Below are 16,232 nucleotides of genomic sequence, written 5' to 3' on the forward strand. Positions count from 1 at the left end.
AAGGTAACATTACATTTAACTCAAGGCTACTATAGGTTACATAGGATACAGTGAAATCAAATACCCAAGATGGATAGACAGAAAGAGAGAGGGAGAGAAAGACAGGTTGGAGCCCCATTCAGAGGTTTGATGAGACTCCCAGAGGAATCTCTGAAGTGAGATTATATACTGCAACCCCCCACCCCAAAAGTGTCCTTTTGTCTTGTCAGGGCCAGTAGCACCGAGGGGGATGCCACATCTTCAGTGGGGGTGAGCTAGCACAAACAGGCCCAAACTCTACTTGAAATAGCATCAACAGTGTAATCTGAGTCATTCAATAATCTCCATTCTTACAGTCTCCATTCAGACACTTTCTCCAACCATGCATTTGGTTTCGTAACCTTTTAAAAATGTACACAAATATATAACTCAAATATTTTGAGCAAGGCATGTTGCACATCAGGCGATGCCTCTCCATCAAGCCAATTCTTCACTGGTGTGCGTTTTCTACTGGGCAGGCAGGGCAGCTATATGCAATACCTGAGAGATTCACTTTGATTTCCCTCAGACTGTGTTAATAATCGTGTTTGTCTGAACTTCTATACTTAGCTTTTGAAGGATCCTTAGCCAAGGGTGTGCTAACTTAAAGGGACACGGTGTGAGATTTTAGTTGTTTATTTCCAGAATTCATGCTGCCCATTCACTAATGTTACCTTTTTCATGAATACTTAACACCAGCATCAAATTCTAAGTATTCATTATGACTGGAAAATTAGCACTTTTCATACATGAAAATGAGGATCCTCTCCATGGTCTGCCATTTTGAATTTCCAAAAATAGCCATTTTTAGCTGCAAAAATGACTGTACTTGGACCATACTAGAAAATATTTGTTTATTACTTAGTAAACTTTCATGTAAAGATCAAATTTGGCAATAGGCAACCCAGTTTCAATGAGCAGCATAGTTGCAGTACTGTTTTTGACCATTTCCTGCACAGTGTCCCTTTAACACATCCCTCTCTTGCGTGGGATTAGTTAAAGCAGACACAGTTTGTTCCTTCTTGTGATATCCGGGAAGACAAGAACATGTTTTATATTTTGAAAGAAATTTACGAAAGAAATTGTACGAAATTTCAAAGGATGTACAAACGTGTCAAGCCGTTTCAGTAAAAATAAAATATTTCAAAAAAAATATCACCAACAAGGCCACAATGGTTTTCCACAACAGGTAATCCTGCTCTATTCTCCAAAATACTTAACTTTAACATGCAAAGGATGAGACTGAAGACAAACATGCCAGGGATACGTTCCTTGATACAAAATGGCAGGTTAACAAAGTATCTCTGAGGTAGGTGGGTTCTTATCTCAAAGTAATGGGATTCGATATTAATTAATAGTTTTAAACTTTTCAGCAATGTAGTAGCTTTTCAAAATGTCCAAAATACTCAAATTAAACATTAAGAATAAGACTTGCCATGTCAGACAAGTAACCTGAGGCTGTCACAACTAACAAGCATGTCAAGAATCAAGACCCTTGACAGACAATGGCACAAATAATTTTCTGAGGTAGGTGACTTGGCTTCTTTTCTCTTGCGCGCGCGCACACACGCGCACACACACACAGACACAGATGTTCCAGAACTTTCCTGCAGTTGTGAAAAATCGGAATGTCTTGAATATTCTGCAGTTCTGGAACATGCATGCTGTATGTCAGAAGACTCCTGCCAGACTTCTCAAAGAAACAAATCAGTTCTGAAACAAATCCTTGACTTCTCAGTAGCCTACTGTTCTCTCAGTCCTGTTCTGCAAAGTCTATTTGGATGAGCCGTTGTCAGTTCTGGAACCTGCATGCATGCTGCAAACCAAAAGCCTACTCTTGGTTCTCCTGTTCAGCTGTAGCCGTCTTGGGTCCGTGGTGTCGCTGGAGGTGGTTCTTGAGGCTGACGTTGTGGTTGAAGCTCCTCTCACACTGCTGGCACTTGAAGGGTCTCTCGCCTGTGTGGAGGCGCATGTGCGACTTGAGGTGGCCACTCTGGTTGAAGGAGCGATCACACACTTCACAGGGGAACGGCTTCTTTCCAGTGTGAAGCAACTTATGTCTCCGTAGATGATGCATCTCCTTAAATCCCTTGTCACAGTACTTACAAAAGAACCGGTCCTCCGTCCAGTGAGTCTTCCTGTGAACGCTTCGACTGTGGCGGTCCGCGAAGCGCTTGGGACATTCGCGGCAGTAGAACTTCAGTACCTCTGCCTGATGGCTTTCCTCGTGCTGGACTTTGTCCACCGTTTGTCTGAACCCCTTAAAGCAGAACTGGCAATGCACCAGGCGTTCCTCTTTGTGGACGTACTGGTGTGTGTGTAAACCCGCCTCTGTACTGAACCGTTTCTCACAGGTCGCACAGATGAACGGCTTCGCCTTGTGTTCGCAATCGTGCGCCATTGCAGCGTTGGGCTTGATAAAGAACTTGCCACAGTCCGTGCAGAGCTTTCGTTGCCACTGGTTATAGTGATGCTCTTCCATGTGAGACTGCAGGTTGTACGGATCGCTGAAGTACACGGCAAACGGAGGCTTGATCTGTGTACTAGACTTAAGTTCACAGCCTGTGTTGCCATCTTGGATTTCATCATTTGCACTGTGTGGACCCTCACTAGTGACACCCAATTGGTTGTTTTTACTGTGTGGAACCTCAGTGGTGGCACCCGATTGGTTGTTTATACTGAGTTGACCCTCAGTTGTGGCACTTATTGGTTGGATATGGTCAGTCCCATCCTGGTTGTCATTGGTGCTGGTTGGTCCCTCAGGACCTCTACTGGCCTCTTTCAAGTGACTAGTGGTGAGTACTACACACTGGAGACTACAGTCGATCTGTTGGCCACTCGAGCATTCAGCTTCTCCTCCCTCAGGTGTGTTGGTGAAAGAGGCCTTTTGAAGGGGCTCCTCAGAATCGCAGGTGCTCTCGTCGCAGGTTCTCCTCATGCCAGTTGTGGCATGCTGAAGAGTACAGTCAACCTGTTGGCCACTCGAGCGTTCAGCTTCTCCTCCCTCAGGTGTGTTGGTGAAAGAGGCCTCTCGAAGGGGTTCCTCAGAATAGCGGGTGCTCTCGGTTCCTCTGATGCCAGTACAGTCCTCGTGAGGTTCTGCGTAGCCACAGAGAACGCAGCAGTAGAGCAGAGGGTGTTTGTGTCTGAGGCAGCTGTTGGTGATCTTCAACCTGCACTCACTGCACCACACCAACAACTCAGAGGCACATTCCCCATCATCATCATCATCATCATCATTATCTTCGTCTTCTTCACAACTGGACCCTTCGCTGTCATCAGAGGACTGGCGAACAAACTCCCTGGTAAACTCCTGTACGTCTGGAGCCCACTCTTCATCGCTATCCCTTCTCTTCCTCTTTTTTCCTGTTGGCTGTTTCTCCTCTTCTTCCTCTTCCTCCATATCCTGATCACTTTCCTCTTCCTCTGCTTCATTTCCATCCTTCTCCCGCTCTTGCTCCTGAATCATACAAAGAGTCATTTTAGTTCATTCATCTGTAACACTTAGAATAACTATCTACTCACAGCTTTATAAACACTAATAATTAATGTTTAATTCATTAATGTTAATAATAATTAACATTTAACAACACATTTACAAATGTTTGTAAATGACTAATAACCAAAATATGACTGCAAAGTGGAGTGGGAATCAACTTCTACTGTGTGAGTTTATGTGGTTTCATGCCTTCTGGTGTTTGGAGGAGAAACTTCCAGGACCGATGTGACTGCGCTGTGTCTGCTGTGTTAACATAGTATTTCTTGCTAATTTATAAACATTTGTAAACATTTTGTTGATAATTACTTCATTATTTATAAAGTGTTGTAAAGCTGTGAATAGGTAGTTATTCTAAAGTGTTACCCATTCATCTGATACAGTGTTGAGGCCTTCAGTTTACTTGCCATGTCTGGTAAGCATGTGCACAAATGCTGACATAGTCATATTTGTGCTCAAACCATACAGGGCAAAAAATATGACGCAGCCTTTAATTCATTAAGATCTCAATTCATTTAGAACTTATAAATATCACTGGATCATTTTGTCATCCCCTGTGTTCAAACTAACATGCAATCAAGTCTACATTATGAGACCTACAATACTGATTACTAGTGGAATTGATAGCAGCCAATGTAAGTGAATATACACAAATACAGTGGTGCTCATATGTTTACATAAAAACCTTTTTTTTTCACTCATTGCTAGTGACTGGCTTAAGATATTTTTTAGCAATATTCTGTGTTTACTCTTTCAAAAGCATGATCACAACCCAAACTACCCAAATGACCCTGTTCAAAAGTTTACATACCCTAGTTTCTGATGCTGAATATGGCCCTGCTTAACATCACGGACCGCTCTAAATTGTTTGTGGTAGTTGTGGATAAGGCTCTTAATGTTCTCAGTTGACAAAACAGCACATTCTTCCTGGCAGAATGGTTGTTTCCTATAATATCTTTGGGTGTCTTGCTGGAACCTCACATTTGAGGTTTCCCCTGAGTGGCTCAATGATGTTGAGATCAGGAGAGTGAGATGGTCGCTTAAAAACCTTCATTTTATTCTTTCTGGAGCTAATGATGGGTTGATTTGGCTTTCTGTGTCGAAATATTGTCATGTTGGCACTGTTGGAATTTCAATTCAGAAATGCAATATGAGGGGTTTGGTTGGAATCAAGCCAATGGGCAAGGGAATCATTGCATTGCAATGATCATTGCAAGGGAAATTGTTCAGGAGGCATAGGACAACCAAAAAAATAACGTCAGGTGAAATGTAGGACAACATGAAAAAATGTTTTAAACTGTACAGGAAAGAGGCACTTGAGGAAAGATGGGCTGTTGGGGGTTGCCAGGAGAAAGCCATTACTACAAAAATGCAAACATGTTATTTTGCATATGATACACCAAATAGCATAGTGAGAAGCATCAGAATGCATCTGACAAAGTTATTTGGAAAAATTAGATCAATATGGATCTTTTTTCAGCCACTATTAACAGTACCATTTGGAGAACAGTCAACGGAGCCTATGATGAAAGTTACACCATCCCTTCTGTGAAACATGGTTATGGACCTCTGATGTCATGGGCACATTTGAGTTACAAATGCACTACACTTTTGGTCCATACTCACAGAATGATGAATACATTGCCCCGTGAAAAATACTGGAGGAAACTTGACACTCATCAGCCTTGAATCTGCACATGGTTCATTGTTGGACATGCAACATGACAATATTTCAGCACAGAAAGCCAAATCAACCCGTCATTAGCTTCAGAAAGAATAAAATGAAGTTTTTGTGCGACCGTCTCACTCTTCTGATCTCAACATCATTGAGCCACTCAGGGGAAACCTCAAATGTGAGGTTCCAGCAAGACACCCAAAGGTATTATAGGAAACAACCATTCTGCCAGGAAGAATGTGCTGTTTTGTCATCAGAGAACATTAAGAGCCTTATCCACAACTACCACAAACAATTTAGAACGGCCCCTGATGTTAAACAGGGCCATATTCAGCATCAGAAACTAGGGTATATAAACTTTTGAACAGGGTCATTTGGGTAGTTTGGGTTGTGATCATGCTTTTGAAAGAGTAAACACAGAATACTGCTAATAAATATCTTAAGCCAGTCACTAGCACCCAAGTAAAAAAAAAGTGTACTTAATATATACTTAATAAGTACGTTTTATTGTATTTAAAGTGTACTTCAAAAGTGTGTATTTAAAGAATGTTATTTTGGGACAACTTATAGTATACTTAAATGTACTTGAAATATAATTAAGTAGAGCTTAAACACATTTTAAGTTGACTTTTTTGTACTAAAATTAAACTTTGTATAAGTGTACTTAATATACTAAAAATATATTTAACTTTAAGTACATTATAAGTATACTAACCAAGTCACTTTAAAATGTGTTTAATGTTTACTTTAGCATGCGGATAAGTGCATTTTAAGTACATTAGAAATCTATTTTAACGTCATGAGAAAGTACTTTATAGTATACTGCAGAAGTACATACTTAAGTTGTGTTATTTTGGGACAACTTATAGTATACTTAAATACACTTGAAATATAATTAAGTAGAGCTTAATCACATTTTAAGTTGACTTTTTTGTACTAAAATCAAACTTTGTACAAGTGTACTTAGTATACTAAAAACATACTTAATTTTAAGTACATTATAAGAATACTAACCAAATCACTTTAAAATGTGTTTAATGTGAACTTTAGCATGTGGATAAGTGCATTTTAAGTACATTAGAAATCTATTTTAACGTCATGAGAAAGTACTTTATAGTATACTGCAGAAGTACATACTTAAGTTGTGTTATTTTGGACAACTTATAGTATACTTAAATACACTTGAAATATAATTAAGTAGAGCTTAATCACATTTTAAGTTGACTTTTTTGTACTAAAATCAAACTTTGTACAAGTGTACTTAATATACTAAAAATATATTTAACTTTAAGTACGTTATAAGTATACTAACCAAGTCACTTTAAAATGTGTTTAATGTGAACTTTAGCATGCGGATAAGCGCATTTTAAGTACATTAGAAATCTATTTCAATGTCATGAGAAAGTACTTTATAGTATACTGCAGAAGTACATACTTAAGTTGTGTTATTTTGGGACAACTTATAGTATACTTAAATACACTTGAAATATAATTAAGTAGAGCTTAATCACATTTTAAGTTGACTTTTTTGTACTAAAATCAAACTTTGTACAAGTGTACTTAATATACTAAAAACATACTTACTTTAAGTACATTTCAAATATATTCACAAAAATCGCTTTAAGTACATTTTAAGTGTATTGACTCTAAATGTATTTTAAGTATACTACAAGTAGATTTTACTTTAAGCACATTTCAAATATATTTATTTTAAGTACACTTTAAATATATTTCAAAAGTATATGAAAAAAACATTAATATAATCCACAGTTACTGATTTCCATTGTACATTGTCTTGTTCACAACCATCAGCCATTCACATGAACCTTCCTTTCACCTTCACTTCAGACAACAACCACTGCCTCAACCAGGATTCGAACCCACAATTCACTGAACCTCAGACCTGCACTCTAACCACTAGACCACAACTACCTGTTATTTGACAGGCACAATTACGTTCTTGAAGTAATAGTCTTGAGTAGTACACTTTAAGTATACTTTTATATACTTAATTATAATACTTAGAAATCATTGGTGGTGGTATGCTTTTATCGAATTAAAGACACTTTTACATGTTTAATTTGTGCACCAAAAAGTACACTTAAAGTGCACTTAATACACTAATAACACAACTTAAGTACAGACTTCAGTATTGTGCTTAAAAGTTTAATAGGTAAGGCCTTACATGCCTTTTTAAGATCTGTTTGTGCTCTTCAATATGGTGTTTTTACCATGAAAATACATTAACAAAATGGAAGGTGGAAGGTTATTTAATGTTACAAAGCATAATGAATAAATAAGCCTAGGTTAAAATACACTAAAATGATGGTTTAAAAAAAGTACCCAGGTGAAAAAAGTGTACTTAATATACTTAATAAGTATGTATTTTTGTATTTAAAATATACTTCAAAAGTGTGTATTTAAAGAATGTTATTTTGGGACAACTTATAGTATACTTAAATACACTTGAAATATAATTAAGTAGAGCTTTAACACATTTTAAGTTGACTTTTTGGTACTAAAAATCAAACTTTGTACAAGTGTACTTAATATACTAAAATCATACTTAACTTTAAGTACGTTTCAAATATTCTTTCTAATACCAAACTTTAGCACATTACTTTTAAAATACAAATACACTTAAAATACACTTAAAATATACTACACTAACAGTATGTTTTCAAATACAACACTTAAGCACATTACTTTAAAAATACAAATACACTTAAAATACACTTGAAGTGGTTCAAGACAACAAGAAAAATAACATAAAATCTTTATAAGTGAGTACATTTCATTAAAGACAATTAATATTAGTGTCAAAAAGGCAATATAGTAAGTATGCAAAAAAATATGCATATTTGTAAAGGTCGTAAAATAAAGTTTAGGTATATATAACTGATAATGTATATTTTCTAACACTATGTTTGAGTACATTTTTTAAGAACAAAGTTTAATACATTAAACTAGCAGTACATTTTCTAATATCATACATTACTATAATGGTGTACTGTGTATGATTTTTTGTAGTTTATTTCCAAAATTCATGCTGGAAAAAGGGGAGTCATTCATCATCATCATAAATTGAGGTTCTTGTCCATGTTCCAGATATAGACATTTTTTGCTAGGAAAATGACTGTACTTTGGCCAGTAATTAGTTTATTTATTTTGTAAATATAGTTACAATACATTTAAATACACAACACTAATAGTGTATTTTCTAAAAACAACCTTTAGCACATTACTTTAAAAATACAAATGTACTTAAAATACATTCAAATACAATACACTAATAGTGTATTTTATAACACTACACTTTAACACATTACTTTTAAAATATAAATGTACTTAAAATAGACTTAAAATAGAATATACTAATAGTATATTTAACAATACCACACTTAAGCACATTACTTTAAAAATACAAATGTATTTACAATACATTTAAATACAATACACTAATAGTGTATTTTTTAATAAAACACTTTAGCACATTACTTTTAAAATACAAATGTACTTAAAATAGACTTTAAATAGAATATACTAATAGTATATTTAACAATACCACACTTTAGCACATTACTTTAAAAATACAAATGTATTTACAATACATTTAAATACAATACACTAATAGTGTATTTTATAATACTACACTTTAACACATTACTTTTAAAATACAAATGTACTTAAAAAAGACTTAAAATTGAATATACTAATAGTATATTTAACAGTACCACACTTAAGCACATTACTTTAAAAATACAAATGTACTTACAATACATTTAAATACAATACACTAATAGTGTATTTTATAATACTACATTTAAGTACATAACTTTTAAAATACAAAGATACTTAAAATACACTTAAAATATAATACACTAATAGTATACTTTATAATGCTACACTTTAGCACATTACTTTTAAAATACAAATGTACTTAAAATACATTTAAATAGAATATACTAATAGTATATTTAACAATACCACACTTTAGCACATTACTTTAAAAATACAAATGTATTTACAATACATTTAAATACAATACACTAATAGTGTATTTTATAATACTACACGTTAACACATTACTTTTAAAATACAAATGTACTTTAAATAGACTTAAAATTGAATATACTACTAGTATAATTAACAATACCACACTTAAGCCCATTACTTTTAAAATACAAATGTACTTAAAATATATTTAAATACAATACAATAATAGTGTATTTCATAACACTACACTTAAGTACATGACTTTTAAAATACAATTGTACTAACAATACATTTAAATACAATACACTAATAGTGTATTTTATAATACTACACTTAAGTACATAACTTTTAAAATACAAAGATACTTAAAATACACTTAAAATATAATACACTAATAGTATACTTTATAATGCTACACTTTAGCACATTACTTTTAAAATACAAATGTACTTAAATTAGACTTAAAATACAATATACTAATAGTATATTTGACAATACTACACTTTAGCACATTACTTTTAAAATACAAATGTACTTACAATACATTTAAATACAATACATTAATAGTGTACTTTATAATACTACACTTAAGTACATAACTTTTAAAATGCAAAGATACTTAAAATACACTTAAAGTATAATACACTAATAGTATACTTTATAATGCTACACTTTAGCACATTACTTTTAAAATACAAATATACTTGAAATACATTTAAAATATAATACACTAATAGTATATTTGACAATACTAAACTTAGCACATTACTTTTAAAATACAAATATACTTAAAATACATTTAAAGTACAATACACTAACAGTATATTTTATAAAACTATATTTAAGTACATAACTTTAATAATACAAATTATTTTAAAATATATTTAAAATACACTTAACTATAAGTATATTTTTAAATACCATACTTAAGTACTGTACTTGATAAGTAGAGTGTACTTAAAATATACTTTCAGAAAATTAAATATATTTAAAGTACACTTAAGTACACATTTTTTTGACCTGGGCAATGAGTGAAAAAAAAGGTTTTGTGTAATCCTTCATATTTTGAGAGAAATCGCCAAGAAAGCGTATATTCTGCTGGGGTATGTAAACATATGAGCACCACTGTATCAAGGGAATTGTGTGCAATTACATTTCGCATTGTCAGCAATGCCGGAACCAGAACGAAGGTCAGCTTGGAATAGGAGGTGATGAATGTATTCATTCATTCATTTAAAAGCACACACTAGGACTTACATTTTGAACATCAGCCAGTTTCGAGTGACTCGCCCATGTCACAGTGAATTGACAGCTCCAGCACATCTGTGCGACGGAGAAGACAGCTCCCTCACGGTGCGTCACCAGGCTGTACGCTTCACCTTTGCACCTCAAACACCTGTGTAAGAATGGAGATTATTGGATGACCCAGAACTGATATTGTTGCCATTACTGTTTGCTGTTATGTCAGTAAAGTTGACTTAGGAGGTCATGCCCCCCATGCCATGTGGTGGCTGAAACCCCTGGGGTCGGGTGTCACTGACCCTACAAGACAAAGGACCTTGGCCACCTCTCCTTACAGTATATAAGCCTATGATAATGAGCCCCTCTTTGAGTTCTTTCTCCCAGGCACAAGACGTGTGTGTCTCTCTCGGTTTCTCTCCCTCTCCTTCTCTCTCTTTGTCCTAAACATTCTGAGGTTGGCTAAAATGTCTTTGATTTCACTGTACCCTATGTCACCTACAGTAGCCTTGAGTTAAATGCAATGTTACCTTGCCGTTGATAATTAAATTGTCATATAACTTTCATTCATTTGTATCTCCTCATCTGTATCATGCCATTTGCCTTTCCTGTGTCTTAAGTTAAACACTGCTTCTGTTTCAAATGCCCACTCCTGGCCGTCGTTGGTTAGGAAGAAAGTGGAGGGAAAAGTTATACTTTTACACCTGTCAAACAGCTGCAGCAAGCAGGACACTTTCACAGTCGCCTCCTCAGTCAGACCAATCCTGTAGACACAAACACATAAACATCAGGGCTTGAGATTAATTTTTGCTCACCTCACCGGTCGGAGTGGCTAGTAGTTCTCCTGAGTGACTAGCTATTCAGTCTTTCTACTAACTAGCCACAGTTGCTGTCAGTATTTTTCCTTTAAGATGATTAAAGGGACACTGTGTGAGATTTGTAGTTGTTTATTTCCAGAATTCATGCTGCCCATTCACTAATGTTACCTTTTTCATGAATACTTACCACCAGCATCAAATTCAAGTATTCATTATGACTGGAAAAATTGCACTTTTCATACATGAAAAGGGGGATCTTCTCCATGGTCCGCCATTTTGAATTTCCAAAAGTAGCCATTTTTAGCTGCAAAATTGACTGTACTTGGACCATACTAGAAAATATGTGTTTAATACTTTGTAAACTTTCATGTAAAGATCAAATTTGGCAATAGGCAGCCCAATTTCAATAAGCAGCATAGTTGCAGTACATTTTTTGACCATTTCCTGCACAGTGTCCCTTTAATGTAAGCTCCGTTGCAGAAGGGGATTCAAGGGGTCTCATTGCCCAGCCAACACGTGGTCATATATTTCCTAAATGTTCTAAATGTTCCTAAATGTTCACACACACACACACACACACACACACACACACACACACACACACACACACACACACACACACACACACACACACACACGAAAAGTACTTTATGTACTGGTACTTGTCTGAATGATACATTTCACACTACCTCATCTTAACACACACACACACACACACACACACACACACACACACACACACACACACACACACACAAAATCCGTTAAAGAGAAGGACTTACTTGTCTGACTTGAGAAAGGACAGATTCTGGTTCTCTGTAGCAAGCACAGAAAACAAACGTCAGCATCAGTGTAACCAAATTCTTCCTGCACAGTCCAACTTAACCCTTATGTTGTGTTTGGGTCATTTTTGACCCGTTTTCAAGTTTTAGTGTGAAAAAAACACACTTTCCTTTATTTTCTTGGAATAAGGCTTCATCTAATCCTCAGTCACAATCATTTCAACACACAAAAATATGTTTCATCATTTTAGTAAATTTTAAAGGTCCAAAAAAAAAAAAAGTTACATCTGTGGTGTTCGCGTCAAAATTGACCCGGCATAGATTTTTGTTTGTTGTATGCATTTCTGAAAAGCTGTTGGTTGCCCTTTGTCTTCAGTTTGGTGATTTATGGTGAGGAAAATATATTTCTTGCCTGAAAAAAAAATTGCCAGCTTTTTCATATTACAAATCCAATATGGCCGCCGGACAGTCCCATACACTACAATACGTCATATCTCCTGTTGTGAAAGGAGTACAGATGTATTTCTGGTGTCTACTCATACAGTGCCCTCCATAATTATTGGCACCCCTGGTTGAGATGTGTTAAAAGCCTTAAAATAAATTCAGTGTTTATTGCAGAAGAATACTGTCACACTGAAAATTGTAGGAAAATGTAGCCTTCAACTCAAATGAATTGTAAGAAAATAAAAAAATCCCTGACTGAAAAATAATTATTTTTCATTAAATCACCTGTTCCACAATTATTGGCACCCTTAACAATTCCCAGGAAATAAATATAATTGAAGCATTTCTGTCATTTCTACAGTAGTTTACAAAGTTTACCAGAGTATGTAGGAACATTTAATTAGTAATTCATCACTTCCTGTTTCCCTGGGGTATAAATATGACGTGACACCGAGGCCATTTCTCTTATCCACTCTTAAACATGGGAAAGACAAAGGAACACAGCATACAAGTGAGGCAGATGTGCGTCGACCTTCACAGGTCAGGCAGAGGCTACAAGAAGATTGCCACTCAACTGCAGCTGCCCATATCCACTGTGAGAGGAATAATTAAGAAGTTCAAAACAACTGGAACAGTGGTAAACAAGCCTGGACGAGGACCCAAGTTTATTTTGCCACCACGCACAGTGAGGAGGATGGTGAGAGAAATCAAAAGATCTCCAAAGCTCACTGTTACAGAATTACAACAAATGGTAGCATCCTGGGGTCACAAAGTCTCCAAATCAACCATCAGGCGCTGTCTACACGCCAACAAGCTGTTTGGGAGGCATGCACGGAGAAAACCTTTCCTCACTCACAATCATAAACGTAAGCATCTGGAGTTCGCCAAGCGGTATTGGGGCTTCAACTGGGACCGTGTGCTTTGGTCAGATGAGACCAAGATTGAGCTTTTTGGCAACAAACACTCTAAGTGGGTCTGGCGTACCACGAAAGATGCGCATGCTGAAAAGCACCTCATACCCACTGTGAAGTATGGGGGTGGGTCAGTGATGCTGTGGGGCTGTTTCGCTTCCAAAGGCCCTGGGAACCTTGTTAGGGTGCATGGCATCATGAATGCTTTGAAATACCAGGACATTTTAAATCAAAATCTGTTGCCCTCTGCCCGAAAGCTGAAGCTGGGTCGTCACTGGGTCTTTCAGCAAGACAATGACCCTAAACATATGGCCAAATCTACACAGAAATGGTTCACCAGACACAAAATCAAGCTCCTCCCATGGCCATCTCAGTCCCCGGACCTCAACCCCATTGAGAACCTGTGGGGATAGCTGAAGAGGAGAGTACAGAGGAGAGGACCCAGGTCTCTGGATGATTTAGAGAGATTCTGCAAAGAGGAATGGCTGAAGATCCCTCTTTATGTCTTTTCCCATCTTGTGAAACAATATAGGAGAAGATTAGGTGCTGTTTTGTTGGCAAAAGGGGGTTGTACAAAATATTAACACCAGGGGTGCTAATAATTGTGACACACATTATTTGATGTCAAATAATTATTTCTTTATGTGGGATTTTTTCCCCACTGAATAAATGCACTTGTATTGAAGGTTGGAGTTTTCTCTTTTTTTCCATTAAGGTCCCATATTATTTAGAAAAAAAATAAAATAATTGGAAGCTAAAAAACACATCTCAACCAGGGGTGCCAATAATTATGGAGGGCACTGTATGTTTTCATGGTCAGGGAATCCATTTCTGCATTATATAATGAGATTTTTTGCACATTTGTTTGCAAAATACATTTTTGCACATTATTTTTTTCCAAAAAACGTATCAAAAACTCATAATGGCACCCAAACATGTAGAACTGGTCTTATACTTTCCATAAAGTTCATGTGGCAATGACATAATGGTCCATGTTCATGGCATAGGGGATTCAGATGAATAGTGTGACTTTTTTCATGTTCATTGAGGTGCTCATTTTCAATATCTTTGCATTAGATTGGCGGAATAGCTGTGACTCTGACATAATTGTTATTTTGTATATTTAGCACACTAAAATCATATAAATATTGAAAAACACCAAGTCAACATATTTAAATATTGATTTTATGCACTGAAAAAATAATTTAGTTGACATTTGGTCTTTATCCTGCTATAAATCTCTTTGGGTTGGTTTGGACCCGAACACCACAAATGCCACTATTGATGATATTTTTTAATATTAGAGAAAAACTAATAAAATAAATGTGGGGGTTGTTGTACTCTCATATCAGCTGTAATACATGGACAACATAATCACTAATTGTATCACTTTAGGAGGTATTAATAGTGAATTTATGCAGATTTTGATAGTTTTGGTCATGAAAAACGATTTGTATAATGTAAGATAAAAGACCTGTAAATTCAAAAAGATGAATACATAAAGTAATATTTCCATGGATATGAATACATACCAAGTTAACCATGAGATGAAACACAATATTTGATGATAACGAGTGTTTTTAGGTATTTTATGGCTGAGTTTTGTTATCACGGGTCAAAAATGACCCGAACACAGGTGTATGCAGCTTATGAACACAACACAAGGGTTAAGTCTTCAACCCATAACCTCAAACACAGACGAACTAGCAGGTGAACTAAAAAAAAAAAAGATGGGCTGGGAGACCAGTCAGTAGTGTATTGATCTGTAAAAGGTGTCGGGAAGGAAGTTACTAACTTTGTTTCAACACTAAGCAGTATTAGCTGGCAGACATTACATTAGCAGTTCATCACGGGGGGCAATAGCTATTCTAACATAGCGCTATTCCGACATGCCGCTATTCCGACATGCTGCTATTCCGACACTTTTTAGGGGTTAGGGTTAGGGTTAAGGTTAGGGATGTCGGAATAGCGGCATGTCGGAATAGCGGCATGTAGGAATAGCGGCGGACGGTGGAAAACGTGTCGGTATTCCGACAATAGACATTAACGTCGGAATAGCGACATGTCGGAATAGCGCCACGTAACCGTTCATCGCTGGGGGGATGTACGTTTTGGTCAAGTTAGCTCACTTTTGGCCATGGAAAGGAGAAGGTCTTTGTTGTTGCCCAGGGACATCACCGACGTTGCAGGAGTCTGGGTTTCTGGATTTCAAAAAACACACACACACACACACACACACACACACACACACACACACACACACACACACACACACACACACACAGAGAGAACATGTGATATGCGAAAGATTTAGGCCTCTGCTCTTGCCCAAGACACTTTAAAAAGCTAAATGTTTTGATTGTTCTTGCTTTTAAATTACTCACTCTCATCACCCCCCTTTTCAAAACATTCACATTTTGAAACATGGGATAGCACACACCACTCGTTCATGGAGAAGTGACACCAAGCGTTTTCTGTAGGCTTCTTAAACCATGTTAATACTTTTGCAGCGCTTGAGACGAATGTACAAAAAACAGAACTACAGATCCCATGTACCTTTGCTGCAGAACTTTGGTCCGAGCGTCCTCCTGGAGAGCTGGGTTCCCACAGACGTGACTGGAATAAGGTAAGCGTACCCATTAAGCCCATGTACCCTTTAAGCCCACTTTCAACTTTGAGGTCAATTTAAAGAAAGGGAAAAGGTGAATTTTGTTGTTCATCACCCTATCCAATTAAAGGGTTTAGTAACTGACAAAATGTTTTTTATTGCAAACAAATCACATTTTTTATCGTCGAGTTATTCCCGTCCAAGTGAATCCAGTCTCAGGACTACTGACAAGAAGTTGCCTCAAA

General features: G+C 36.3%; 1 protein-coding gene across 1 annotated transcript; it reads right to left on the minus strand.

Moving 5' to 3' along the window:
* Window positions 1-2: 2 nt before the first annotated feature.
* LOC134470037 (oocyte zinc finger protein XlCOF7.1-like) lies at window positions 3-15,571 on the minus strand. Its single transcript, XM_063224063.1, has 5 exons — window positions 15,509-15,571; window positions 12,025-12,058; window positions 11,129-11,188; window positions 10,443-10,581; window positions 3-3,478 (listed from the first exon to the last, which is right to left on the minus strand). Exons 1-5 carry the CDS (start codon window positions 15,552-15,554, stop codon window positions 1,850-1,852), a joined length of 1,908 nt encoding a protein of 635 aa, XP_063080133.1. The 5' UTR covers window positions 15,555-15,571; the 3' UTR covers window positions 3-1,849.
* Window positions 15,572-16,232: the final 661 nt, after the last annotated feature.

This window comes from Engraulis encrasicolus, chromosome 19, assembly GCF_034702125.1.
Source record: "Engraulis encrasicolus isolate BLACKSEA-1 chromosome 19, IST_EnEncr_1.0, whole genome shotgun sequence".
Taxonomy (NCBI): Eukaryota; Metazoa; Chordata; class Actinopteri; order Clupeiformes; family Engraulidae; genus Engraulis; species Engraulis encrasicolus.